At 43.7% G+C, this 27,349-nt stretch overlaps 1 protein-coding gene across 2 annotated transcripts in view; it reads right to left on the bottom strand.

The window, feature by feature from the left end:
- ABL1 (ABL proto-oncogene 1, non-receptor tyrosine kinase) overlaps window positions 1-27,349 on the bottom strand; it is a 166,567-nt gene that overhangs the window by 31,425 nt on the left and 107,793 nt on the right. Inside the window, exons 1-3 of one of the 2 annotated variants that reach the window (XM_032165435.2) lie at window positions 19,717-19,991; window positions 2,136-2,309; window positions 1,274-1,569 (exon numbers count right to left, since the gene is read on the bottom strand). In XM_032165435.2, the coding sequence (XP_032021326.1) occupies window positions 1,274-1,569; window positions 2,136-2,309; window positions 19,717-19,795 (549 nt within the window). In that variant the 5' untranslated portion in view covers window positions 19,796-19,991. Of the gene's footprint in view, window positions 1-1,273; window positions 1,570-2,135; window positions 2,310-19,716; window positions 19,992-27,349 lie in introns of those variants that run through there. The other variant, XM_032165434.2, reaches the window with a different exon arrangement.

The following is a 27,349-nucleotide window of genomic DNA, read 5'->3' as shown; positions in this document are numbered from 1 at the left end:
GGATGCTGAGGCAGGTGGATCACCTAAGGTCAGGAGTTCGAGACCAGCCTGACCAACATGGTGAAACCCTGTCTCTACTAAAAATACAAAATTAGCTGGGCATGGTGGCACATGCCTGTAATCCCAGCTACTTGGGAGGCTGAGGCAGGAGAAATGCTTGAACCCGGAAGGTGGAGGTTGCAGTAAGCCAAGAACGCACCATTGCACTCCAGCTTGGGCAATGAGAGCGAAAATGCCATCTCAAAACAAACAAACAAACAAACAAAAAACAGCTGGGCATGGTGGTGTGCGCCTGTGGTCCCAACTACCTGGGAGGCTAAGGTGGGAGGATCACTTGAGCACGGGAAGCAGAGGTTGCAGTGAGCCAAGATCACACCACTGTACTCCAGCCTGGGTGACAGAGTAAGACTCTATCTCAAAAACAAACAAACAAACAAACAAACGTACACCATCGGGACCACCCCAATCCACCTATCTACACTGTACCTCAACTACAGCCTGGTGCAGTAGAGTAAACTGTGGGATCCAAGTCTATTCCATCAATGACTCACTAGGTTGACATCCGGCAAGATCTCTTTATGCCTCCCTTTCTTTAATGCAAAGATGCAGGATTTACAGCAATACCTCAGTTAATGTTAACTCCTCCCTTCTCTTTATGGACTCTTAAGGACTATTTATATGAAGGCCACAAAATCATATAGGCCACCTCCCTTACAACGCCACACTTTGGGTTTGGTAAGCTGTGGGGTCTGATCCCGGTTTTCACTGAAAACTGCATGCGTGTATGCACGTATGTCCACACACCTCTCCATGAATGTGTTCATCCGCAGGAAGAAGCCCATGTGCCAGGCGTCTGTGGGGGAGGGGATAGTAAAGTAGTCTTTCGCTCTAAGAAAGATTATCTATTATTTGAATTTTTCTCACTGGGGATGATTTCTATCATTATAAAATATTTTTTTAAAGGAAGAATCTTATTGTAAAAAATGTGTCCAAAACCCAACAGATATTCTTCCTATTTTAAGTAACTTGCTAACAACAAAACTCTAGCAAGACAGTAAGAGAATCATACCAGTCCCAGGAACTTGTAATATCACAGAACCGATCTTCAATGAAGGGTCTTCATAAGCCTAACAGAATGACTCCTACTGTTTACTTGAAAGATTCTTTAAACATCTTCTTGGTTGAGCTTTCTTGCAGTAATTTATCATTCCGACAGCAGGACCTCTGGTTCCCCTGCCCTGGGCCCATCAGCCCCCCTGCCAAGGGTCCCTACCTTGCCATCAGAAGCAGTGTTGATCCTGTAATGGTACACCCTCCCTTCGTATCTCAGCGAGATGGACCTCTGGCCAGGACTGCTCTCACTCTCACGCACCAAGAAGCTGCCATTGATCCCGCTGCTCAGCAGATACTCAGCGGCATTGCGGGACACAGGCCCATGGTACCAGGAGTGTTTCTCCAGACTGTTGACTGGCGTGATATAGTTGCTTGGGACCCAGCCTTGGCCATTTTTGGTTTGGGCTTCACACCATTCCCCATTGTGATTATAGCCTAAGACCCGGAGCTTTTCACCTGAGAAGAAAGGAACCAAATCAGACATATCAGCTCTGGAAACCAGCTTCGTTCTTTTTCACTGATTCTTATGTAACTACTAAAAATCTCCAAATTCCTAAATACCAATTTCATTTTAACAAGTCCACATAAAGATATGCATTTATAAGTGTATGATAATACACGTTTATATCTGAAGCTTCCTGTTTGTACTGAACAGATAGGTAAGTATATAGCCTCAATTTTTATAAATCAATTGTGTTTATTCAAGTGCTCTGTTCCTAATATAAGACATTTTAGCTTAATAATGCTTTTTCTTCGGGGAAAAACTGCGTTCAGTATTTTGTCCAGCTGTCCTCTTCAGTATAAAAAATAGGGCAAGTTCTGTTTTTGCCCAGGGCTATTGTACAAGAACTCCTCTAAGGAGTGGTGACTCCCTTGGAAACATGCGGTTGTTATTTTGGATATCCCTGCAGTCCAGATTTCAAAGCTGCTCCTTTAACGAGCAAAGGGTGGCAGGTCAAACCGCAATTCTCAGATTTCTGTCTCCTGCAACTACCACTAGTTGCCCCCCACAACCCTTTTACCTTTAGTTATGCTTAGAGTGTTATCGCCACTGGCCACAAAATCATACAGTGCAACGAAAAGGTTGGGGTCGTTTTCACTGGGTCCAGCGAGAAGGTTTTCCTTGGAGTTCCAACGAGCGGCTTCAGTCAGACCCTGAGGCTCAAAGTCAGATGCTACTGGCCGCTGAAGGGCTTCTGGAAGAGAAAGAGGGGGAACAGAAAAAAGAAAAAGGAAGAGAAAATTGGGAGAAAAAATTAGTTTTATTCTGAGAAGCAAAAATATTTGTGTTTCCAACATTACACATTCATAATTTATTTCATAACACCTATACATACTATTATTATTAAGATGGTTTTTAAAAAACTCTTCCTTTACTAAATCTTGTGGAAATTAAGTATTTTCACTACAAGGTGGTAACTATTGTTCCCCAATAGTTTGAGCTTCTAAAATTCATTGATTCAATATGAGTTTGGTCCAATTAAAAGTCTATCCACATATGTGTTTGCCTTTGCTTAAAATATGCAGTGAAAGTTTCTTGCTTTTGGCGGGCACGGTGGCTCACGCCCGTAATCCCAGCACTTTAGGAGGCCAAGGTGGGTGGATCATCTGAGTTCAGGAGTTTGAGGCCAACTTGACCAACATGGTGAAACCCTGTCTCCATTAGACATACAAAAATTAGCCAGGCGTGGTGACGCACGCCTGTAGTCCCAGGTACTCAGGAGGCTGAGGCAAGAGAATTGCTTGAACCCAGGAGGTGGAGGTTGCAGTGAGCAGAGATTGCGCCACTGCACTCCAGCCTGGGTAACGAGAAACTCCGTCTCAAAAAAAAAAAAAAAAAAGGCCAGGGGTGGAGGCTCACGCCTGTAATCCCAACACTTTGGGAGGCTGAGGCGGGTGGATCATGAGGTCAGGAGTTCAAGACCAACCTGACCAACGCAGTGAAACCCTGTCTTTACTACAAATACAAAAATCAGCCGAGCATGGTGGCAGGTGCCTATAGTCCCAGCTACTTGGGAGGCTGAGGCAGGAGAATTGCTTGAACCCGGGAGGTGAGGCTGCAGTGAGCCGAGATTGCGCCACTGCACTCCAGCCTGGGAAATGGAGTAAGACTCCGTCTCAAAAAAAAAAAAGAAAGAAAGAAAGAAAAAAAAGAAAAAGAGAGAGGAAAATTCTAATTTGAAAAGAACTGAAGGATCTACCAGATGCTTGAGCCAAACACAAATGGTAACAAAATTGTTTTAGTTTTCCTTCTCTATGGATTTAGAGGATCCTCACGCATTCTTTCCTGGGTAATAATACCATCTCAGGGGTGGGCCTGATTCTGAATTATCTTTAAAAAAAAAAAAAAAAAGAACCCACCTGAGACACTAGACTAAACTTCCGGAAACATGACCAGAGAACTTTCAGAAATGGATGTGTTCTAAAATATCTCTTTGGGATAAACCAACAGAACATAAATCATAAAGGTCTTCAAGTCTAGCTTCTGTACTACTAACTGAAGTCAACCTTCAGGAACTGTTTCTCTGAAAGGGTAAGTCCTAAATTACATTATTACAATATTTGGTAATTTTTCTGAATGGTGGGGGGCAAAGATAATTTCAAGGAACAGGTTCTTGCAATACTGACATCTCCTAGAGTGTAGAAGCTTAGTCATACGTTTGGCCCCCTTTCTCGAGTACTTACATTGGCTCTAAAAGTTCACCCCAGCGCCATCAGTATTAGGGATTATCAATTTTATTAAAATATGTGATCCCCGAGGTCAGGAGATCGAGACCATCCTGACTAACACGGTGAAACCCCGTCTCTACTAAAAATACAAAAAAATGAGCTGGGCGTAGCGTGGTGGCGGGCGCCTGTAGTCCCAGCTACTGGGGAGGTTGAGGCAGGAGAATGGCATGAACCCAGGAGGTGGAGCTTGCAGTGAGCCAAGATCGCGCCACTATACTCCAGCCTGGGTGACAGAGCGAGACTCTGTTTCAAAAAAAAAAAAAAAACCAAAAAAAAAAACCCCCCCAAAAAACAACAATGTGATCCCCACCCCTATCTAGTGTACATTGGTTTGGTAGTCTTGACTGTAGGGCCAAAGACTGTCCTTTGAAATGTAGGTATGTGGGGCTGGGTGCAGTGGCTCATGCCTGTTATCCCAGCACTTTGGGAGGCCGAGGCAGGCAGATCACCTGAGGTCAGGAGTTTAAGACCAGGCTGGCCAACATAGCGAAACCCCGTCTCTACTAAAAATATAAAAATTAGTTGGGCGTGGTGGTGCACACCTGTAGCCCCAACTACTCAGGATGCTGAGGCACGAGAATCGCTTGAACACAGGAGGCAGAGGTTGTAGTAAGCTGAGATCATGCCACTGCACTCCAGCCTGGGCAACAGAGTGAGACTCCATTTCAAAAAATAAATAAACAAAATGAAATGTGGACATGTGATTAGAGCTTGATGTTTTCTTCTGTAAGTCCTCCCTATAATGAATGTATCATCTCACTTCCAGCTTCAATTTCCTACAGATGGAGGGAGAACTCAGCCATTCACTATGCATTCCCACTGTCGAAGCTTTCTAGATTTCTGTAATTCATTCCAATCATTTACAGTTGTCTTACACCTAATTCTGTAGTAATTTGTTAAAGTTATCTTCCTTTACTGAGTCTTTCTAAAGCATTCATCTTAATTTTCCTAGAAACAATTCTCTTTTCACACTTGCATTTCATTGGTTTCATATTAACCAAGTAATTATAACAACAGATATATCTGAAAGAAACAGGCTTGGAAACAAACACGACTGGCTCTTGTGGACAGGAACATATGCAGCAGCAAACAGTGGTAGTGTGGCTACCCCATCCCGTGTGCCATGGGGCACGGGGACTATGGAGGCATGTTTTATAAGGAAGTGAAGAGTGCTGGTCAATTTAGCAAGTCAGTCAAGAGGAAGCCAGTTAAGAGCTTCCACTGTCATTATATTAGAAAAACTGTTAGGCAGAGCATTCTTGACACACAAGGACTTTACATACCAACAAGAAGAAGAAAAATCCCTCCACTATGGAAAAAATGGGGCAAAGCCACGAATAAGCAATTCACAAAAAATTTACGTTATCATTAAAGGCCAGGTGCGGTGGCTCACACCTGTAATCCCAGCACTTTGGGAGGCCAAGGCCGGCGATCACTTGAGGTCAGGAGTTCGAGGACTAACCTGGCCAATATGGTGAAACCCCGTCTCTAATAAAAATACAAAAATTAGCCGGGCATGGTGGTGCATGCCTGTAATCCAAGGTGCTAAGGAGCTGAGGCAGGAGAATCACCTGAACCTGGGAGGTGGAGGTTGCAGTAAGCCAAGGTCACGGCACTGCACTCTGCTTGGGCAACAGAGTGAGACATCGTCTCAAAAAAAAAAAAAAAAAAAAAAAATTACCATTAAACATGGAAAGTGTGTGAACGCTTGATAATAATCAAAGAAATGCAAATTCCTTGCCAAATCTGCAGATACATCTTTTTGACACTGACAGCCAGTGTGGGTAAGATTTCAGAGAAATGGGCACTCTCACACAATGCTAGTAGTAAGTGTATAAATTGAGGGCAACTGGAATATGAACCAGAAGTCTATAAAGAATTTAATATCTGATTTACCTCTAGGAATTTATCCTAAGTGATCAACACAATGATTTCTATATACTAATTTTAAATAACAGCACAGAAAAGGGCAAGTACAAAATATCTATCAACACAGGATAAGTTAGTTTATGCTGCATGCATAAAATAGGATATATTTTAAAAGCCATTCAAAATATTTTTGGAAAAAATATTTAAGTTTGAGAATATACTCCCAACAATATATTAAGTGTTTATATTACATTCCAGTATATAAACATGGTCCCAAGTATGAAAAAATTGAAAGAAGACTAGGAGGAATTTCACCAAACTGTGAACAGTAATTAACTCAGGGTGGTGGGTGGGATTTTAAGTGCTTTAAATTTACTTTTCTTTTTCTTTTTTTTTTTTTTTTCTTGAGATGGAGTCTCGTTCTTGACACTCAGGCTGGAGTGCAATGGCGTGATCTCTGCTCACTGCAACCTTCACCTTCCAGGTTCAAGCAATTCTCCTGCCTCAGCCTCCTGAGTAGCTGGGATTACAGGTGCCCGCCACCACACTCAGCTACTTTTTTTGTATTTTTAGTAGAGACGGGGTTTCACCATGTTGGCCAGGCTGGTTTCGAACTCCTGACCTCAGGTGATAAGCCCGCCTCAGCCTCCCAAAGTGCTGGGATTATAGGCGTGAGCCACCGTGCCTGGACTTAAATTTTCTTTATACTTTCCTATATTATGGTATATTTCTCACAATAAATGTGGATTGTTTTTATTACCAGAAAACAATGACAAACATATAAAAACTTTAATAGAAGCCAACCGAAATTTTTTTTTTTTTTTTTTGAGTTGGAGTCTCACTCCATCGCCGAGGCTGGAGTGCAGTGGTGTGATCGCGGCTCACCGCAACCTCCAGCTCCCAGGTTCACGCGATTCTCCTGCCTCAGCCTCCTGAGTAGCTGGGATTACAGATGTGAGTCACTGCGCCTGGCTAAGTTTTTTTTTGCATGTTTAGTAGAGACAGGATTTTGCCATGTTGGCCAGGCTGGTCTTGAACTCCCGGTCTCAAGTGATCTACTCACCTCAGCCTCCCAAAGTGCTGGGATTACAGGCATGAGCCACTGCACCTGGCCCTAAACTTATACAATTTATAATTTAACATGAAAAAGCATGCTGGGGAGGGAGGCTTCCCTCAGGCTGTCCTGAAAAGGCACTTGTGTGCCTCCCTCTGGTGCATCAACCTCGTGGCCATAAGCATACAACTTTGGCAGACCAGGCCCACACAGGAAATTAAACCAAAGTCATGAATACAGAAATGCTTTTCTTCTCAAATGCCATTTGACCTCTTCTATCAAACATTCTGCCGCATCTGGATTTGATCAAAGTTACATAATCGGGGAAGTGGCCTGGAAAACACCTGGAATAAGCAGAATGCAGATCCCCGCCCAGAGGTGGCCATCCACTTGAAGTGTGGGTTAAAGTGGGACAGTCCCGAACATTGTCGACAGATGCTGGGAATGTTATGCAAGAGGATGAGGCCTTTGTTAGGAAGGAAAGGGCCTCCCACTGCTTTTTGATTCAACAGGACGTCAGGCGATCCAAGGCAGTCTCTCAACTTTCCTCTCCGGTTCTTGCTCTATTCCACAAATTAATGGCTAAAGCCCAAAGGGAAGTATTGCTCATGCATGCCTCTGGACCGAGACACTGAAGCGTAGCCACAGTCCAACACCAAAACCTTCCAGTCAATTCCCAATCCAGGCTGATGTCAAAATTGACTCACAATGTATAAATGCCAAGTTACTTGCTTCATTTCATAGTGAACTATGCTCGTCAAACTTAAAAATGATCACAGTTACAAGGCCAAAGTTGCAGAATGTACTTAAATCTTTCTTGCTTAAGACACAAACTTTCCACCGCTCCCTCTGTCAGGAAGTGAGATTCCCCTAAAGAAGCCCGAAGGCTTCATTCAAAAAAAAGATGCCCCAAATAGTTCCCTTCTTCTGTTCTTCCAGCAGATCTTTTGGCTATTGTCTTGGGAAATAAATTTTAGCATCTGCTATTATTCTTAAATTTTTTTAGTGAACATTTTCTGCAGCCTTTCTGAGTCATACTTTAAATAGATTTAAGATCTGGATCTTCAAAAGCGCCTCTCACTCCACTTAAAACCATATTGTTATTTTGTCATAATGTTAACAAAAAGGTTTCCACTCACCAACTAAACTCAGAAAAAGTCACTAATTAGCTAGTTGAGCACCAAGAACAGTGATACATCTAAAAAACGCCTCAAACCTCTAAAAAGCTCTAGCTCTGGCTATGACAGTATAAAATTATTTGGAAATTTTATAAGAACCAGGCCACAGAATTCACTGGATCTGTGCATGATTAACTTGTTTAGACAGTATTCTAAGAAAATGGTTTGGGTCTTTACATTAGAATTGAAAGATCGTTTTATATAAAAATAATCCTTTCTCAAAGCTGTGAGTCACTGATGAAAAATGTTTACAAAAGATTCTCGGACACGGCATATCTGGCCTAGACTTCCAGGGGCCGCTGGTGCTGCACCGGACGCTGGCGAACAGTCAGGGAAGGGAAATGCCCATGAACCCCCCAGCACCGGCTACTTCACAGCCCAAGGGGGACTTGACCTCCAGGAAAAACATCCCCGGGAAGCTTCCCACCTTCCTGCTGGCACTTGTGCCCAACATCATAGTTCCCACTAGAGTGCAAGGCAGCCAGCTATGGAGCATTCATTACTGTTCACACCGTGGGCTCTCCGGAAGGTTCTTGGAGAGACGGTTCAGTGTGGGGGGGACAGGAGGATGGAGCATGTCAGACGTGACAAATGTTCCCTTTAATTTTGCTCACATTCAATTATTTAAATTTGTGCTGCTTTATTCATATTTCCTTTGTGGGTCCTTCACTATTATCCTCCAGTTCAAGGAATCTCTGTAATTTAAAAATCTATAAAACAGATCCTTCTAAAAAGAGGCTTCGTGTTTTATTTCATACTCCGTTCCAACGGATGAGATCATGCTCAGACTATTCTCAAGTTATAACAGTCTCACACAACTTTTCAAAATATGAGCTTAGAGGAAAAGTATTATTTCCCACATTTTGAGCCTGATGAAAGTCATTTTATCTATTTCTACATGGTCCTTTATTTTGTAATTTACACCTTCACCCAGAGAAGTTAAAATTATTAAAACACACAGACACATAAGCACATACGCACACACACACAGAGAGAGAGAGAGAGAGAGAGAGAGACATACGTTTAACTGAACACAGTCTTTGTGTTATCTTCAGACCCCAAAACACTGTGTCAGCTGCTAGGGTGCAGGGAGGGGCAGGGCAGTAGGGGAAAGACATAAAGAACCAGCAGTAGCCCCTGCTCCTTAGAGAAACACAGCTCCTGAAAACTTAGAGACTCAACAGCAAAAGTCTAATGGAAGGCCAGCGCTGTCCTGTGGATGAATTTTTTTTTTTTTTAGATAGAGTTTCGCTCTTGTTGCCCAGGTTGGAATGCAATGGTGCATTTACAGAGGATTGCAAAGGAAAACAGTCCTCAAAAGACTTTTTGAAACAGTCCTCAAAATACTTTTAAAAACTTGTAATATAGCTCTTATTAATGCATTAAATAGCTGTCTCTTTATTTGTACATTAAATAACAAGATCCAGTGGCAACTATGTCATTTCAAAGTAATCACAACTGTTACCTGATATGAAATACCTGGTTTCTGGCCAGGTGTGGTGGCTCACTCCTGTAATCCCAGCATGTTGGGAGGCCGAGGCGGGCAGATCACCTGAGGTCAGGAGTTCAAGACCAGTCTGGCCAACATGGTGAAACCCCATCTCTACTAAAGATATAAAAATCAGCTGGGCATGGTGGCAGGTGCCTGTAATCCTAGCTACTCAGGAGGTTGAGGCAGGCGACTTGCTTGAACCCAGGAGGCAGAGGTTGAAGTGAGCCAAGATCATGCCACTGCACTCCAGCCTGAATGACAAGAGTGAAACTCGGTTCTCCCACCAAAAAAAAAAAAGAAATACCTAGTTTCTACCACAGACAGTCACAAGCACTGTACTACTAGTATGGTTTGTTACCTATGTTCTTAAAAAAATGAAATGCTAAATTTTAGTAAGAGGTTAGTGAAATGGAGTTTTAGTTTTTCCCATCAGAGGACATGGAGCCCTTGAATTCTATCCCAGACTCCCAGGGTCTTCCAGGTTAACAACTCCTGCACTAAGGAATTGGGTCAGAAAAACCTCAGCATTCTCACAGGAAGAGCCTAAAAAGGAGACCGGGATAAATTAGTGAGAAGTCCAAATTATACAATTTTCTTTTAAAATAAATGCAGTTTTATTACTTTCCACTTATAGCCATTTTAGGCAGTAGATTAAATGAGTTTCTAGAGAAACCTCCTTTAAAAATAAAGTTATTTAAATTAGTCCAAGGTTTAAATATTTCCCCAGGAATCTTTTACATGACAATGTCTTAGCCAGACAATTTTTAAGAAACAAAATTCTCCATCCTAACTCCTATCCTTATCAACAGTCCAAATCTTAACCTTTTTTTTTTTTTTAGACAGAGTCGAGCTCTGTTGCCCAGGCTGGAGTGTGGTGATGCAATCTCGGCTCACTGCAACCTCCACCTCCCGGGTTCAAGTGAATCTCCTGCCTCAGCCTCCCGAGTAGCTGGGACTGCAGATGCGCACCACCACGCCCAGCTAATTTTTGTATTTTTAGTAGAGACGTGGTTTCACCATGTTGGCCAGGCTGGTCTTGGAACTCCTGACCTCAAGTGATCTGCCTGCCTTGGCCTCAAATATTAACCTTTCTGAAGATACACAGTCCCTGTCCCCCTCCCTCAACCAAAAAGGAAAAAAAAAAATTGTGTCACCATCTAAGAATCTACGGTGAAAAAGTCTCCAATTACTGGAAATGGAGTACAAATACACTCATAGAGACGCCACTATCTTCAAGGCCATTCCGAACACCTGCCATTCACGCCCATGTCGGGACCGAGGCTGGAAGTCATCCTCTGTCAGTTCCCACCCTGCATCTTGGCACTTTTCCTCCTCAATCTCTCATCACTTCTGTCCTTTCCATGCTCCACCACACCCTTGGCTGGGTCCCCCTTTGGTCATTCCACCTCCACTCCCTACTATCAGGGCCATCTTTCTCAAATGCAGACCTGACCAGGTCACTCTCTTGCTTCAAATCCCCTAGAGAAGGCTGCCAGCCGAGAGGCAGAAGAGAGCATGGGCTCGGGAGGTGGCCCTGTCTGCCAATGGTCAGCTACCACTTACTGGCAGTGTCATCGGGGGCAATGCTGGGATCATGATGTGCTTTGCAGGGTAACTGGCAGTTTGCAGCTAACATGGGACATGTTTTTGAGGGCCTAGGCATACACAGGCCCTCAAAAAATGGCTGGGGTTGTTATTCCTTCTCCCACTATAGTAAAAGTCTGAGCTCCTGAAGCAGGCATGCCAGGCCCTTCAGGGTTGAGTCTGGGAGCATCTGGCCCTCTACCCCTGCTTTCCATTCCAGCCTCCCCAAACTCCTTTCAGATCCCCCAGGCCTCCTGTTGCTTGCCTCTCCTGACTGCACTGTGACAAGTGCCATTTACTCTCCCTAGAGTTCCCTCCCCAGCCTCTTCTGCTCTTCCTGGCCTCCCTATCTCCCATAAACCTTCTCTAACTGGTCCTTCCTCCTCCCCATCACCTCGCCCACAACAGGTTGCTTCTCCTTTAACCCATTTGGGTACCTGGTGTCTGTCTCTATCACCACCCTGCATCTATCACCCAGTAAGCCATCTGTTCACATGTCCCCTGCAGTACAAAAAGCATGGGTTCTGGGTGGACAGGCCTTGTTCAAATCTCAGCACCAGCATGTCTTGAAGATGTTTCTGAGCCTCAGTTTCTCAACTGCACAACACGGCAACAACGGCATGGCATCAACCTAGCTGGGCTGTCGGGAGGGCTCAATGAATCCTGCATGCAGAGAATTCCCGCATGGATGCCAACTGTGGCACCTGACACCGGGAGGCTCACTGCAGAACAACCGCGCCTTCTGTTATACCACACCTTCTCTTCTGCCACCACTACAATGTAAACTCCTGTGGGGTAGAGACCAAGTCCTCGTATCTCAGAGCCTTCTGTGCCTGCTCAGTGCAACGCAACAACAGAGCACTGCTGGGTGAACTCAGATGTGGAACACCCTGCACTTGTCTGTCTTTAGCAACAAGGTACTGAAAAGTGTAGTTTAATAATCTGTTAACCTGTAATAAGAATAGCAATAATGACAGATAGTAAAGTTGAAAAACAAATGCAACCTGACCAGAAAAACCTATATAAAAGCCTATGGAACACAATGATTTGTTTTGACTGAAATATAAACCATGGCCAAAATCCTAAAGGTATAACATAAAAACACAGTTCTCTGTGCTTTCAAAAGAAATAGGATTTGCTCCAGATTCCTAACAGACACCACAGTGAGCTCCTCAGACACCTTCCCAAAAGGTTCCAGGAATCCCTGCAGTGGCCGCAGATCCAAACTGTCCACAGTCAGCCTGCTAATACCCACAAAGGCATTTTTATTGTCACAAGCCATTTGCAACAGACTGAAAGGCCTCCCATTCTGCTGCCAGCCATGGCTGGTTTGAAAGCATTCATTTCACATTTCCTCTTCTTTTAACATGTCTTCATGGACTCCTGGGTCAGCTGACACCAGAGGCACTGGGCTACCCAATGACAGGCAATTTCCCCAGAAAGCCTTGTTAGCCACTAGTGTTTTTATTGCTGATCTGGGTAAATGAATACGACCCTCCCCACCCTCATGGTATTTTGGCTTCAAAAAGCAATGCCTAATTCTATTCATGGCCTGTCTTTAAATACAATTTTAAGGTATTCAATGTATAACACTATTAGCTAAATTTGAGGGCTTGTAAGACAGAAAAAGACTAGGTTTCTATAGAGAATTTAAGAGTAATGAGGTTAAAGTTTATGCAACTTAATGTGATAGAATAATAGCTAATACTTACTGATCCCGTACTGAGTGCCAGCACTTCATCTGCACTGAATCCCTATAACCTTATTAGGTAGACTCTATTATGAAGGCATTTGAGGGCAGGAAATGGAAACAGAGAGATGTGAAGTTACTGACGGCCTCTCCCTCCAGCTACCCATCCATACATCAGCTGCCTGCCCATCATCTAACTGTCTCCTGCGCTTCTCTTGCTCTCACTCATTCTCTGTCTGTACCCACCCACCCCAGCCCCACTGGCCATCCTCTTCCTCTTTGTCCCCCTTCTCTCAGTCTTCCTTCCCTCCCAGCTTGTTTTTTTCCCCCTTTTCCTGTCTCAACTTTTTTGTATTTGTCTCTCAGTCTCTGTCTCTATAGATCTCACCCTTCTGTCTCCCCTTCCTCCCTCTCTCTCTCTCTCCTTCCCACCTGTTTCTCTCTGTCTTCCCTATCACCAGTACTCAACACACGCAACATAACAAAAATATTTATGGTGTAACATGGTAAAGAAAGAAGGATTTGAAAACCAACTTTTTTTTTTTTTTGAGCTGGAGTTTTCGCTCTTGTTGCCCAGGCCTGGAGTGCAATGGCGAAATCTCGGCTCACTGCAACCTCCGCCTCCCGGGTAGAAGTGATTCTCCTGCCTTAGCCTCCTGAGTAGCTGGGATTACAGGCACCCGCCACCACGCCCGGCTAATTTTTTGTATTTTTAGTAGAGACAAGGTTTCAGCATGTTGGCCAGGCTGGTCTCGAACTCCTGACCTCAGGTGATCCACCTGCCTCAGCCTCCCGAAGTGCTGGGATTACAGGCATGAACCACCACGCCTGGCCTGAAAACCAATTTCTAGAGCAGGCTTGTTGAACCCATGGCCCGCAGGCTGCATGTGGCCCAGGACGGCTTTGAAAATGTGGCCTAACACAAATTTGCAAACTTTCTTAAAAACATTATGAGATTTTTGGCCAGGTGCTGTGGCTCATGCCTGTAATCTCAGCACTTTGGGAGGCCGAGGCGGGCGGATCACAAGGTCAGGAGATTGAGACAATCCTGGCTAACACAGTGAAACCCCATCTCTACTAAAAAAATACAAAAAAAATTAGCCAGGCATGGTGGTGGGCGCCTGTAGTACCAGCTACTTGGGAGGCTGAGGCAGGAGAATGGCATGAACCCAGGAGGCGGAGCTTGCAGTGAGCTGAGGTCACGCCACTGCACTCCAGTCTGGGCGACAAGAGTGAGACTCTGTCTCTAAATAAATAAATAAATAAATAAATAAGAAATGAGATTTTTGTGGGATTTGTTTTGTTTAGCTCATCAGCTATCGTTAGTGTTAGTGTATTTTACGTGTGGCCCAAGACAATTCTTCTTCCAGTGTGGCCCAGGGAAGCCAAGATTGGACACCCCCTTTCCAGAGTAACGATTCTACTTATCTGAGGACAAAGTTACACTATCAAAACTAAGTAATTATAATTAGCAAGCTATTCTTCCTAATGGCTTTGAAACCGTAACTTCACTATGTAAGAAAACAAGACTGACCATAAGCTGATAATTGTTAAAGGCACATCATAAGTACATGAGAGTTCATTATACTATCTACTTTTGAGACAGTTTTAGGCTCGGTGCGGTGGCCATTCCTGTAATCCCAACACTTTGGGAGGCTGAGGTGGGAGGATTGCTTGAGCCCAGGAGTTTGAGACCAGCCTGGGCAACATAGTGAGACCCATCTTTATTTTTTTTTTAATTTAAAAAAAAAAAGAGATAGTTTTAAGAATTGACACTAAAAAAGAACAAACAAACCTATGAATTTATTTTATAAATTGTTCTTCTGTGTGTTTAATTAAGATCCACCATTATGGAGGAAAAGTTAAAGTCTTCCAGTGTCCCATTTGATCTTTAGTTCTTATATCTTTAAGAAAGCTACCCATTGATTTTTTTTTCTGCTTTTATTTCAGATCAATGGTTATACTGGCACAATTACAATGACTTGATTTTACAAGGTGGTAAGCAGCACCAGATTTTCAGTTTTCACGTTTGAGGCTGTGGAAATATTGTCTCTGGACAGGAGAAATAAAATGCCAACCATGAGCCAATGGGAATTTCTCTTCCACAATTAAAATATTCACTATGGGAATAACAGAGGGTGCGAGGAAGAGAAGACATTTTTCAGCCAAAAATCAAGGACAGGAAGTATTAATTATATGCACCAAAACAAACTTAGAAACAAACTGCTTCATTAACAAGAAAAACTATGGGTGGGATCAGCTCAATTCTATCATCACTTCAACCACTAGAAAAACTGGTAAAGCCACCATTTTAGGCTGCTAAATATTTGCTTAAAATAACAACAGCTTACTTTTCTGCTAGGCTCTTGTTCTGCGCCAGGCTCCCTGCTAAACAATTTACATGAAGTCTCTCAACAACTCAGTGAGGTAGGGGTTACTACAGGCCTTATTTAGGAACACCAAGGTACAGTGAGCCTCAATGAATGCGCAAGACCAGCCAAGAGCACAGGTGGCATCTAGGTCCAGGCTGGCTGGCTCGGGAGCTGCCTGCCTGTGCAGAAGAATGGGACCCTAGGAACGCTGTGGTAGCCATAAACCTGCCTGGACTAAAGAGCATCTCAGAGGAATCTTGTATCAACATAATACAAACATACATTTAACTCTTATCGGTTTCAGAGCTTTCCTTCAATCATCTTACAGACCCTCAAAACAATCCTCTAAGGTGGCTGAACAGAGAATGGTCTCTATATCTTAGAGGTAAGAACACGGAATCTCAGAGAGGTCAGAGGAAAACTGGGATCTCCTGCCTCCAAATTGAAAAGTACTGCCACCTAAACTGGGGCCCTTCCTCTTTTCTAGAAACCTCAGGGCACTGGTGTGAAAATTAAGTGAGGCTGCACATGATGTGCTCAGTGCCAGGGCCTGTGACACTGTAAATGGTCAACAATGTTAATAGCACCCAAAATGAAATGGACGGACTGGCCTTTTATTAGGTAACAGAAAGAGTCTCACTTTCTTTGTTACAGAACAAGGGAAGTATCTGATGACCTCAGGAGAGAGCAGAAAGCAAGCATAAGCTTCTCCAAAGCTCAAGTTCTAAAAGCGAATCTGTATGGCTGGCACCACATGAAGCATCCGCTGGAAAGTTAGCTGCTGAAAAGAAGCATTTAAAAGTGGGCCCTTAAAATAAATTTCGAAAGTTCAGGCTGAGTGCAGTGGCTCATGTCTGCAGGCATGCGCTTTGGGGAGGCCAAGGTGGGAGGATCACTTGAGGTCAGTAGTTCAACACTGGCCTGGCCTGGGCAAACTAGTAAAAATAGTGAGACCCTATCTCTACAAAAAAAAAAAAAAAATTTTTTTTTAATTAGCCAGGTAGCATGTGCCTACAGCCCCAGCTACTTAGGAGGCTGAGGTGGGAGGGTTGCTTGAGACCAGGAGCTCAAGGCTGCAGTGAGCTGTGATTGTGCCACTGCAGTCCAGCCTGGGTGACAGAGCAAGACCCTATCTCCAAAAATAACAATAACAACAACAACAAAAAGTTCAAGAAGAGTTCAGTTCACAGACATTAGTTTTTGATTCTACAGTACACAACTGTCACATAGATGTACAGTATTCATGCACAATGTATGTAAATACAAACACATGAACAAATGAAAATAAAATGAAAAGAAAACCCTGAATTCAAAAGGCTAGTGTTCATGTTTTCTTTGACGTCTCCAGGGGAAAGAAATAATCAGAAAATTCAGTGTTCAAAGTAGAGCGAAGATTGCAAAGCTAAATGCGGCCCTGGTGAATAGATACTGCTATAAACATGCATATTCACGAAAAGCTGGAGAGCAAAATTCACATGTTATAAATGCTTATATGTGCACACAGTATTTCTAGAAGGACACACATAAAACTCCAGGGTGATTGCCTCTAGGTGAGGAAAATGAATAGGAGAGGGAATTACTTTTCACTAAATACCCTTTTAGGATTTCTTACATACAGGTATTTTTATATATATTTAAAAAAATTTAATGCTACTGTTAAAGCTAATCATTTTGCCAGGATCAGGTTTCCAGAAGAGAAAAAGAGACTACCCTTATATTTCAGGGATTAATTGGAGGAGTTTCTGGAGATATCACTTTAAAAACCACAGTGAATTCCAAAAGAGACAAATTGTCACAATCAGTAGAACATCCAGTGGCTAAAAGTGGGCTCTCCCAAGCCAGATAGCATGAGTTCCAATTCCAGTACCCCCACTCACTGGCTCTGTGACCCTAGACAAGTTACCTAACCTTTTGGTGACTCAGTTTCCTCATCTATAAAATGGAAATAATCATAGTGCTATCATGAAAGATAACTATATTAGATCACATAGAGTAATAAAACAGTATTTGGCACATAGTAAGCATTTAATAATTGCTAGCCATCTTTATGTTTACCAATGTTGCTTTGACAGCTAGGCTGAGTAGCAGGTAGCATGCACCATCAAACCACATTTATGGTGGAAGCTTCTTTGATAGAACAATGAAAAACTTGATCTCATTCAATTCTCTCCCTGACATGGGATGCCTGGGACCCTGAGTGGGCGTCAATAAACACTGACTGACTGATCGACACTGATTGACTGATTTAGGCTGTCAGTGAAAGTGGAAGCCTGGATTACTTATCCAGATGCTAGGAACTATTTTTCCCAAAAGACAAATAGCACTTCCAGTCTTTAAGAGACGATCACTGAGGCAGGCTTGTTAAAGTCTATCAACTACAAAATGATAATTCCATTTACTTTCTCTAATTAACTATAACAACGAAAAGAAGAAAACTCAGTAAGAAAGAATTCCTAGAGTGACACCTTCCTAGAAGAAGGCTTAACCCAAGGCAGTCTGCTGTACTAGAACTTTTTTTTTTTTTTGAAACTTGAGAGTCAACATTATAATTCAAGACATGTTGGAATAAGATGTTTTAGATTTTTTTCCCAAAACAATAATTAAACCAGCCAGGTCTATACTAAATCTCCGGTTTACTCCCAGGAAAACAAAACAACGCCTTGGCAAAGCTGTGACCTAAACTTTGCTCCAGCTCTGCAGTTACAAAAGTCCATTCATCCCCGCCTTAGGCACCCATCTGCAAAGTGGAGATGATGATGCCTAACACTAACTCGATACAGATGTAAATGAGAATGTGCTCAGAATTTTGAGCAACTTGGAAAAAATAAGCGATGTATTAACTAAGATGATTTGGACTGCTCAAACGTCAACTTTTAGGGACAAATAAACCATCTCTACCCTCCAAACGCTAGGCTCTGCAAGCCCACTCCACCTAGGTTAGCCTTCTCTGGGCCATTCAGCCCCCTGGAATCCCAGAGACAGAAGAGGAGTGAGGTACCCAAACTGTGGCAAGAAGGGCAAACAGGTTTCACCCACATCACTAGTGTGTGCTGCATATGTGACTCCAAGCAGGCCTTCTGGGTAGAGTCAGAGGTTAAGGAAAGAAAAATAGGTTAGAAAATTAATGAGGCCTCCGTTTATTTCTCCTGCTTTTTTAAAAAGAAAAACATGGCATTCTAGCAGAAATCCTACTTGATCTAAAGTGAGCTTCATATTTCTACTCTTTTTTTTGAGACCGAGTCTTGCTCTGTTGCCCAGGCTGGAGTGCAGTGGCGCGATCTTGGCTCACTGCAACCTCCGCCTGCCGGGTTCAAGCAATTCTCCTGCCTCAGCCTCCCAAGTAGCTGGGATTACAGGCGTGTACCACCACGCCTGGCTAATTTTTTGTATTTTTAGTAGAAATAGGGTTTCGCCATGTTGGCCAGGCTGTTCTGGAAATCCTGACCTCAAATGATCCACCCGTCTCCGCCTCCCAAAGTGTTGGGATTACAGGCGCGAGCCACCACCGCGCCCGGCCACATTTTAAATCTTATATTAAGTCTTAATTGAAAACAACAGAGAAGTCCAAGTGCCACTCCATCTCTGAAGCACAGATAGCCTTTCTGCTGAAGGCAATGGTCTGGGACCACCAGTCTCAAATCACATCAATTCCATACCTACCTAGAAGCTACGAAAGTGAAGACCCATAACCCTTAATTTACTTTTTTTCTATTTATAAAACTAAAGACTACAACAGGAAAGAAAAATAAAATAAAACAGATGTAATTAGAGAAGGAGAGTAGGTAGAAAGAACACAAAAGTGAAGCCCTCCTGGCCCTGAGCTTCACTTAAGGAACCGAACATGACACCCCAGCACTCTGGGGGACTCCTTGGCAACGCCTTCTTAAATGGGCTCTCCTCCCCTAAAAAGACAGCGAACTCCTAAGACCTCTTCGTGGTCTGCAGATAAGCTGGGGGTGGGGGAGATGGAAAGATCACTCGAAATTCTGTATCCATAAATGGTAGAGTGGTGCTCCTTGTGTACATGATGCTTAATGGAAATCGCATGTTTTCACAAACACGGGTCGATCTTTTTAACACACAGTCCCAATTAACGGTGGAAATTTCACAACGTGGGATCCCAGGGATGTTAAGGCCTGTCGAGTTCGCTTTCTCAAACTTTCTGGGGGGAGCCCGCAGTGTGGGGCCCCGGACGCCGCCGTCACCATCCGGCGTGGCTCTCCCGGAGCTGGCGCCGGGGCTGGGGGCCACACTCCGTCGGCGGCGCCTAGGGGCCATCGCGAGAAAGAGAAAGAGACAGAGAGAGAGAAAGAGAAAAAGAGAGAGACAAGAGAAGAGGAGAAGAGAGACAGAGACAGCGAGAAAGGGAGAAGAGAAGAGAAGAGAAGAGAAGAGAAGAGAAGAGAAGAGAAGAGAAGAGAAGAGAAGAGAGAAGAGAAGAGAAGAGAAGAGAAGAGAAGAGAAGAGAAGAGAAGGGAAGAGAAGGGAAGAGAGAGAAGAGGGAAGAAAGAAGAAAAAGAAAAGATCCGGGGAGGGTGCAGGCGGCAGCGCGCGGGCGGCGAGGCCTAGGAAGGGCCCAGCAGCAGCGGGAGGGCGCGCGGCTACTCAGCCCAACCCGTGCGACCCGGGCTTACCTTCCAGATAACAGCTGGAGGACGAGGACAGCCCCTTCTTGGATTTGCAGCCCACCAGCTTCAGGCAGATCTCCAACATTTTCCCGCGCCAGCGACGTCGGGGGCCGGAGCCCCTCTCCCAGCTCGGTCCGCGGGCCCGGCTCAGGCCCGGCTCGGCCCGCGCGCCCCCCCGGGCGCCCCCGGCCCCGCCAGGCCGCCCTCACCGCCGCCCCGCGCGCCCGCGCCTGCCCATGGCCGCGGCCGCGTCTCCGCCTGGCCGGGACGCTCCTGTTAACAAAGGGCCCGGAGAGGGCGCCCGCCAGGCCCGCCCCCGCCCCGCAGCCGCCTGCGCCTTAACCCCCTCCTGGCCGCGCCCGTCCGCACCCAGGGGCCCCCGGCGTTCCAGAGGCTGAGCCCGGCCCAAAGTCACCGCCGCTTTCCAAAGCCAACCAGGGCCAATGGCGATCCTCGCAGGGGGAAGGCCCCGCGCGGCCCGCGGAGGTCTTTGTCCGCCTGGAAGCGCCGTCCCGGCCCCAGCGGGGAGGGTGCAGGCCTGCTCCACTCCACTTTAGAAGCCGCGCGCAACTCCACCGCGGCCTGGGGCGTCTCCAACCTGCACCGCTTTTAGCGAGTTTCCCAGTGCGCGGTGCCAGGCAAAAACCCTCTGACCCGAGAACGCTGGTGAAAATGCAAATTCCTCTGCAGTTACCAATACTAACTGGTCTCATTTCTACTCAACGCGCGTCCTGTGATTAAGGCTGAGGCAGTGGGTGTCTGGGGAGGAAGTCAGAGCTGGCACCCACAGGACAACCACACGGGCGCACGACACCCCGGTCAGGCCGCACATCCAGACCAGGATGTGAGGTCAGGCTGCGAACAGACGGGTGTGAGTTCAGAGTGAGAGGACTTAGTCCCCACAATGAGAATTTTCGGAGGCAGGGTCTGAACCTCTTCTCTGATTCATTTTCTTTAACAGAGAACCTTTCCCCTTCCTTTGGCCGAGTGCCACGGGGCGAGGGTGGGGGGACCATTGTTTAAAATCCATTTCATTCAATTATTTTAAACTCTTTTTTGGACTGACCACAGACAATGTTACAAAGTAGCAACAATCAATCGTGTTACTGGCGCACACCCAGAAATCTAGGTCAGAGGGAAACAATTAAGGAACCCAATGGCACCAAATAATTCAGTAAAATCAGGTAAGTTCCCCTCATGACAGGAAAAGGAATTTATTTCATTTATTTCTTTCATAAATGGTGCTAATCACAAAACTGTAAAGGGGGAAGTTTAGTCTACATCTTCTAGCCATGAAGAGTAACAGCTGACATGTATTGAGCTCTTCCTATGTGCCATGATACCTTCATTACTGTACTGCATCTGCGCAATGATCCTGTGAGGAAACAGTATCCCAATTCTTCAGGTTTAAAAACAAAAACAAACAAACAAACAAAAACCCACAGATGCTCAGAGAAGTCAAACACCTTGCCCACAGCTGGTAACAGGTGGAGATGGACTCAACCCAGGTCTGCCTGGCTCCAAGGATCAGGCTCCTGACCAGCGGATGATGTTGACCCTTCACATCAAGAATAAATTCCAAGTGGATTAAAGCACTGGATATCTTTGGTCAAATAACTAGCATTGTCATTATATGTTTCAGAGAAAGCCTTGGTTATGAGACCCTAGCTACTTTCTAGCCTATCCTGTAATGACAAAAACCCGGATGTCTTCAGTACATCAGGAATGGCTAAATAACAAGATCTTCACTTGGCTCTGCCAAAAACAGCACATAAAAACTCCAATTGGACTGGATGTAACTAGTGTATATCACAGGGGTTCTCGGCCAGGATGTCATTAACTTTCCACATGTGTCCTGCCAAATTCTGATCAACATACAACATGTATTTTTACTGCGACTGAATGGACCTACTGCTAGAGTCGTGGTACCAGATCGGGCCTCATGAGCATCCAAGAGGGCACCATCAGGGAAGTTTGCAGCTCCCATCATCTGGAGATGCAGGACTACAGGGCCCCTAGGGGATGGGTGCAGTGACTCTGGATGCTTTCTAGGATCTGGGAGGCGCTGTCATTCTGCTGGACAGCCTGCATGTGGTGACTGCTAACATGTTTAGTGTTGTCTTGAATCTTTCGACCTCTACACGTAATGCCAAAAATAACACTCAAAAGGGTGCCACCAGTACCAACAAGTGAAAAAATACAGTATCTGTCTGTTTTGTTGCCCTTTAGGAAAGTTCAGGGGCCTTGGATCAGACTATAATAAAGTCTGTCATTATATAGCATTTCATAATAAAGGGCCATATTCAAATTGGCGGCTTAATGCCAAGAATTACACATTATTAAGCATTTTGGAAATTCTAGCCATATCCTTGAATACTGTCTGTTAATACAGGCCCAGATATTTGCTTGCCTTGTGCTGTACTTTATATTAGTATATAAGTTTATTTTTTAAGCTAATTATTATTACTAATATTCTGCTCTTGAGTCTAAAATGATCTTATCCTCTTAAATCCTCTTAAAATGAATAATGCTTTTAAACTGTACCCAAATCTTTTTAATTTTAGTTATAAAACCATACATCAACAGATCTAACAAAATAATGAATTAGTGGCAATGGATACTGAGAAAACTGCCAAACTACACTACCGCATCAAACCTGGCCTACTCTTTCCATATCCAGCTTTTGACACTTTTGAAACTCACTTGCAAGATACGAAGAGCGTTCTGTTACAAGCAAATAAAGGAGAGCTTCAATCTTCTTACCAGAAGAACACCCCAAGAAGGATTCCATCTAATCAGCCTAAGACCTAAAAACCATTAGCTAAAAAGACTTTTTAAAAAGAAAGAAAGGGAAAAGGAAAGAAATTAAAGACTGTGAACTAACTTGTTTGCTATGTTGCATTAGTTTAGGAAGAAATACACTTTTAATGTGCATGTAATATGTGCCAGGCACTCTTAAGCCTCACAGTAACCTAATGATTTTGTATAGTTGAATTCCATTTCACAAGTAAGAAAACTGACTGGAGGGAGAGGGGGAAGTATTCTGTCCAAATTCACACAGCCAGGAGGTAGTAAGGTAGGAAGGTCTTGAACTTTGTAAAATGGCAGAAAATTTCCAATTTAAGTGAAAGGTGGATAACATGAGAAAGATGAGAAGATGAAATAAATAACATTAACTGTTGGGAAAACATGTCTTAGGAGAAAATAATTCAGGGAACTAGACCTATTTAAGATTTTTTTTTTTTAGACGGTGAAAACCTGTCTCTACTAAAAGTACAAAAAAATTATCTGGGTGTGGTGGTGAGCACCTGTAATCCCAGCTACTCGGGAGACTGAGGCAGAGAATTGCTTGAACCTGGGAGGCGGAGGTTGCAGTGAGCAGAGATCGCGCCACCACACTCCAGCCTGTGCGACAGAGCGAGACTCCATCTCAAAATATATATATATATATATATATATATGTATGTATATAAAGAAGGAAAGGATAAAATACCCAATTACATTAAAGCATGGGATCTGAACAATGTTTCTAAAAGCATAATCCATGGACAATCTATTTTGAATAATGTGGGGCTTGCTTAAAATGCAGAGCCTTGGTTTCTAGTCTAGAATCATAATATGTGCAATGGGCTGGATCTGAAGCTCCGAGATTATCTGTATGCATATGTAAGATGGAAATCCACTGTTTGGGGGCCAGGCACAGTAGCTCACGCCTGTAATCCCAGCACTTTGGGAGGCCAAGGTGGGCGGATCACCTGAGGTCAGGAGTTCAAGACCAGCCTGGCCAACATGGGGAAATCCCGTCTCTACTAAAAACTAGCCAGGCATGGTGGTGCACACCTGTAATCCCAGCCACTCAAGAGGCTGAGGCAGGAGAATTGCTTGAACCTGGGAGGTGGAGGTTGCAGTGTGCCAAGATTGCGCCACTGCACTCTAGCCTGGGCAACAGAGCAAGACTACGTTTCAAAAAAAGAAAAAAAGAAAAGAAATCCGCTGTTTTGGAAGAGGGAAGAGTTGCTTATTTTCACTGGGAATAGGACGAACAGGAATTGATATTTCTAAAATTTAATTCATTTGAAAGCAATTTCTGAATTTAAAATATGCATAACTCTAGAACAAGTTACCAAAAGAGGACTCTTTTTGGATGATTAGAGGAGAGAGACTGAATTTTTTTTTTAATTTGGAATTTAGTCCTATTAAGAAAAAGTTGGGCAGGCAACCACCATAGAAATGCATTAAGGGAAGGAGGCAGGATTCAGGATGTGGATGCTCCACCTCTCAGCAGCAAGACTGGGTGTGAGTGCAGGTGGAACAGAGACAGATGAACCTGACAGGAGGCCTGGCTTGGGACCCCAGGACCAGATGACCCCAGGTCTGGCTGACCCCTTCACTGTTTCCAGCATAGCTGGTAGCTTTAGGGGGGGACTTGAGGAATGTGCACATTATTTCACATGCAAATGCCAACAAAGCCCACTTTCTCTGATTCACCAAACATTGTCCAGTGAGAGCCTGCCAGGTCCTCTAGCTCTGTGGGTCCAGTGTATGTCCAACTAAGATAGGTTAAAAAATCATTTCCGTCATACCAGTTTTTGCCACTGTATCCCTTCAAGTGCATCCCTTCAAGTCTCACATTTTTTCAATCGGATAGCACTACCTGCTGGTCACGAGTTATGTGTCACAAAGGCTAGCGCTGAGTCTCAGATCTGCCACTCACTGTGGGGCCATGGGCAACGACTTCACCTCTCAGAGCCTCAATTTTCTCATCTCAAAAGTGGGAGGTAGTCATAAGAGCAGTTATCTCACAGGGTTATTATGAAGATTAGGAATCACGTAGGGAGAGTGCCCAAAGCACAGAAGGTGCTCAATAAACAGTAGCTATTGTTATTTCCAAAAGAGGCCTATTCCTGCATCAGGTCTGTGTTCCTGCCTACATCTTACTGGGACTCAGGCAAGAGCTCAAATTAACAAACATGCTCTATGAAAATGATTCCAGAAAGCAGTCTGGAGGTTTTCCAAGGGACCAGGAAGTCAATTTATTTTATGAAGAGAAAGAAACACTAGCTATGAGGTAGGAGTAGCAACTAAGGTTCAAATGTAACAGAGAGCCCCACCTTTCATCCTAAAGCAAAGGTTTGCAACCACAGCTTCAGCAAAACACAAACCCCACACCCCCGCATCTTGAATGGGGGCCTAATTCAGACCCATGATTTCACGCACAGGCTGCACGGATGACTGTCCTTCAAATGACACTGATTTTTCTGTTAGTCCTTTTGGTATTTCCAGGCTATAATTCTCAGCTGGGGACCAAATCTGAACTGCCTTAGAGTAAATCCGCTTTCTAGAAAATCTCATTACAGTAAGCCTTTACTATATTTTTATAATTAACAAGTCTAAACCTAACTGTTAAACATTTTTCTCTAGAAGGAGAAAATTAATAGTATTAGTATGCTCATTTTTTAAAATTAATTTTTCTTTTTAATCAAAGTAATATACATAACATGGTTAAAACTCAAACAGTACTAAAAGTCTTGTAAAAAAGGCTCAAAATAGTCTTGTAAAAATATGGTAATAAAAAACAGCAATCCTATTCCCCTGTATGTTTCCCCAGAGACAGCCTCCTTCAGATTTTTAGCTAATAACATCATCTTGCTCTTTCTGAATTCATTAGACTTATCCATTATCTATTAACTTATGACAGCAGTATCATACTATCACCATCCATAACCCCCCCAAAACAATAAAATCACAATTTGGGGGATAAATCAATAGTCAGTGTTTACATTACTAGGATGATATAAATATTGTTCACTGCTTAGCCAATAATATACTATGAATATTTCCTTTATTATACAACTTTATCCTAGAGATATTGCCTTGTTTTCGTTTAGTCTTCTATATACCTATTACCATTTTCCCTCAAATACTTCAAAGATCTGTCAAACATCTAGTGATATTTTTTCCAATCACTAAAACATTTCAAATATTCTCAGTTCTACTTATTATGATTTATTTATTTATTTATTTATTTTTTGAGACGGAGTCTTGCTCTGTTGCCCAGGCTGGAGTGCAGTGGCACGCTCTCCTCTCACTGCAGGCTCCGCCTCCCGGGTTCACCACGCCATTCTCCTGCTTCAGCCTCCCGAGTAGCTGGGACTACAGGCACATGCCACCACGCCTTGCTAGTTTTTTTTTGTATTTTTAGTAGAGACGGGGTTTCACTTTGTTACACCAGGATGGTCTCGATCTCCTGACCTCATGATCCGCCCGCCTCGGCCTCCCAAAGTGCTGTGATTACAGGAGTGAGCCACCGTGCCCGGCCCCTAATTTTTGTATTTTTAGTAGAGACGGGGTTTCACTGTGTTACATCAGGATGGTCTTGATCTCCTGACCTCGTGATCCGCCCACCTCGGCCTCCCAAAGTGCTGGGATTACAGGCGTGAGCCACCGTGCCTGGCCTCAATTCTACTTATTGACTGACTTCTTCATTTTGCTGGAATTCATCATCCAGTAGCTTCACAGAGGTGGGGAGGGAGGGTGCATGTCTAAAAAAATACCTTTCTTCTATCTTGACAGTTTGTCTGGGTATAGAATTCTAGGTTGAAAATAATTTTCCCAAATGAATTTTGAAGGCATTTACCTACTACTGTCTAGTTTCCAGTAAGTATTGTTTAGAGATGCAATCCCATTCTGGTTCCTGACTCCTTAAGATGACTTGCTTTTTATCTCTTTGGAAACTTTTAGGATCTTCTAATATTCTTGGTGTTCTGAACTTTCACAATGATATGGCTTGAAGTGAGTCTCTTTCATATATTATTCTGGGCACTCATAAATCCAGAGATTTATGTCATTCCGTTTTGGAAAATACTGACTTCACTAAACTCTGAAATTTTTCCTTACATTTAACGTCTCCTAACTTCTCCTCTATTTGTTTCTTCGTTATTATCATTATTTTTTTCAGTTTTCATTCTGGAATTCCTATAAAAAGGATATTAAAGCCCTGGGATTGAGTTTCTAATTTTCTTTTCTTTTCTTTTCTTTTTTTTTTTTTTTTTTTTTTGAGACAGAGTTTCACTCTTGTTGCTTGCCCAGACTGGAGTGCAATGGCACAGTCTCGGCTCACTACAACTTCTGCCTCCTAGGTTCAAGCGATTCTCCTGTCTCAGCCTCCCGAGAGTTTCTAATTTTCTTATCTGTTCTCTGTTATAGTTCTCTCAATAGTCCATGTCATTGTCTTTATGTTCTATTAGGTTGGTGCAAAAGTAATCAAGGTTTTTGTCATTAAAATGGCAAAAGCCCCAATTACTTTTGTACCAACCCAATACATTCTGAGACAATTTTCCACATCTTCTGTTGGATTTTAAATTTGGGCTATAATGTTTTTAATATTAAACAATTCATTCTTGCTGGGCGTGGTGGCTCATGCCTATAATTCTAGCCCTTTGGGAGGCTGAGGTAGGAGGATCACTTGAGCCCAGGAGTTCAAGACCAGCCTGGGCAACATAGTGAGACCCCATCTCTCTATAAAAAATTTAAAAATTAGCCAGGTATGGTGGTGCATGCCTGTAGTCCCAGTTGCTTGGGGGGCTGAGGCAGGTTGGGGCTGCAATGAGCTGTGATCTTGCCACTGCACTCCAGCCTG

The sequence above is a fragment of the Hylobates moloch genome, unplaced genomic scaffold (genome assembly GCF_009828535.3).
Source record: "Hylobates moloch isolate HMO894 unplaced genomic scaffold, HMol_V3 SCAFFOLD_10, whole genome shotgun sequence".
Classification (NCBI taxonomy): Eukaryota; Metazoa; Chordata; class Mammalia; order Primates; family Hylobatidae; genus Hylobates; species Hylobates moloch.
Note: the sequence above shows the minus strand (reverse complement) of the source record. Positions and strands in the feature narration are given on the sequence as shown.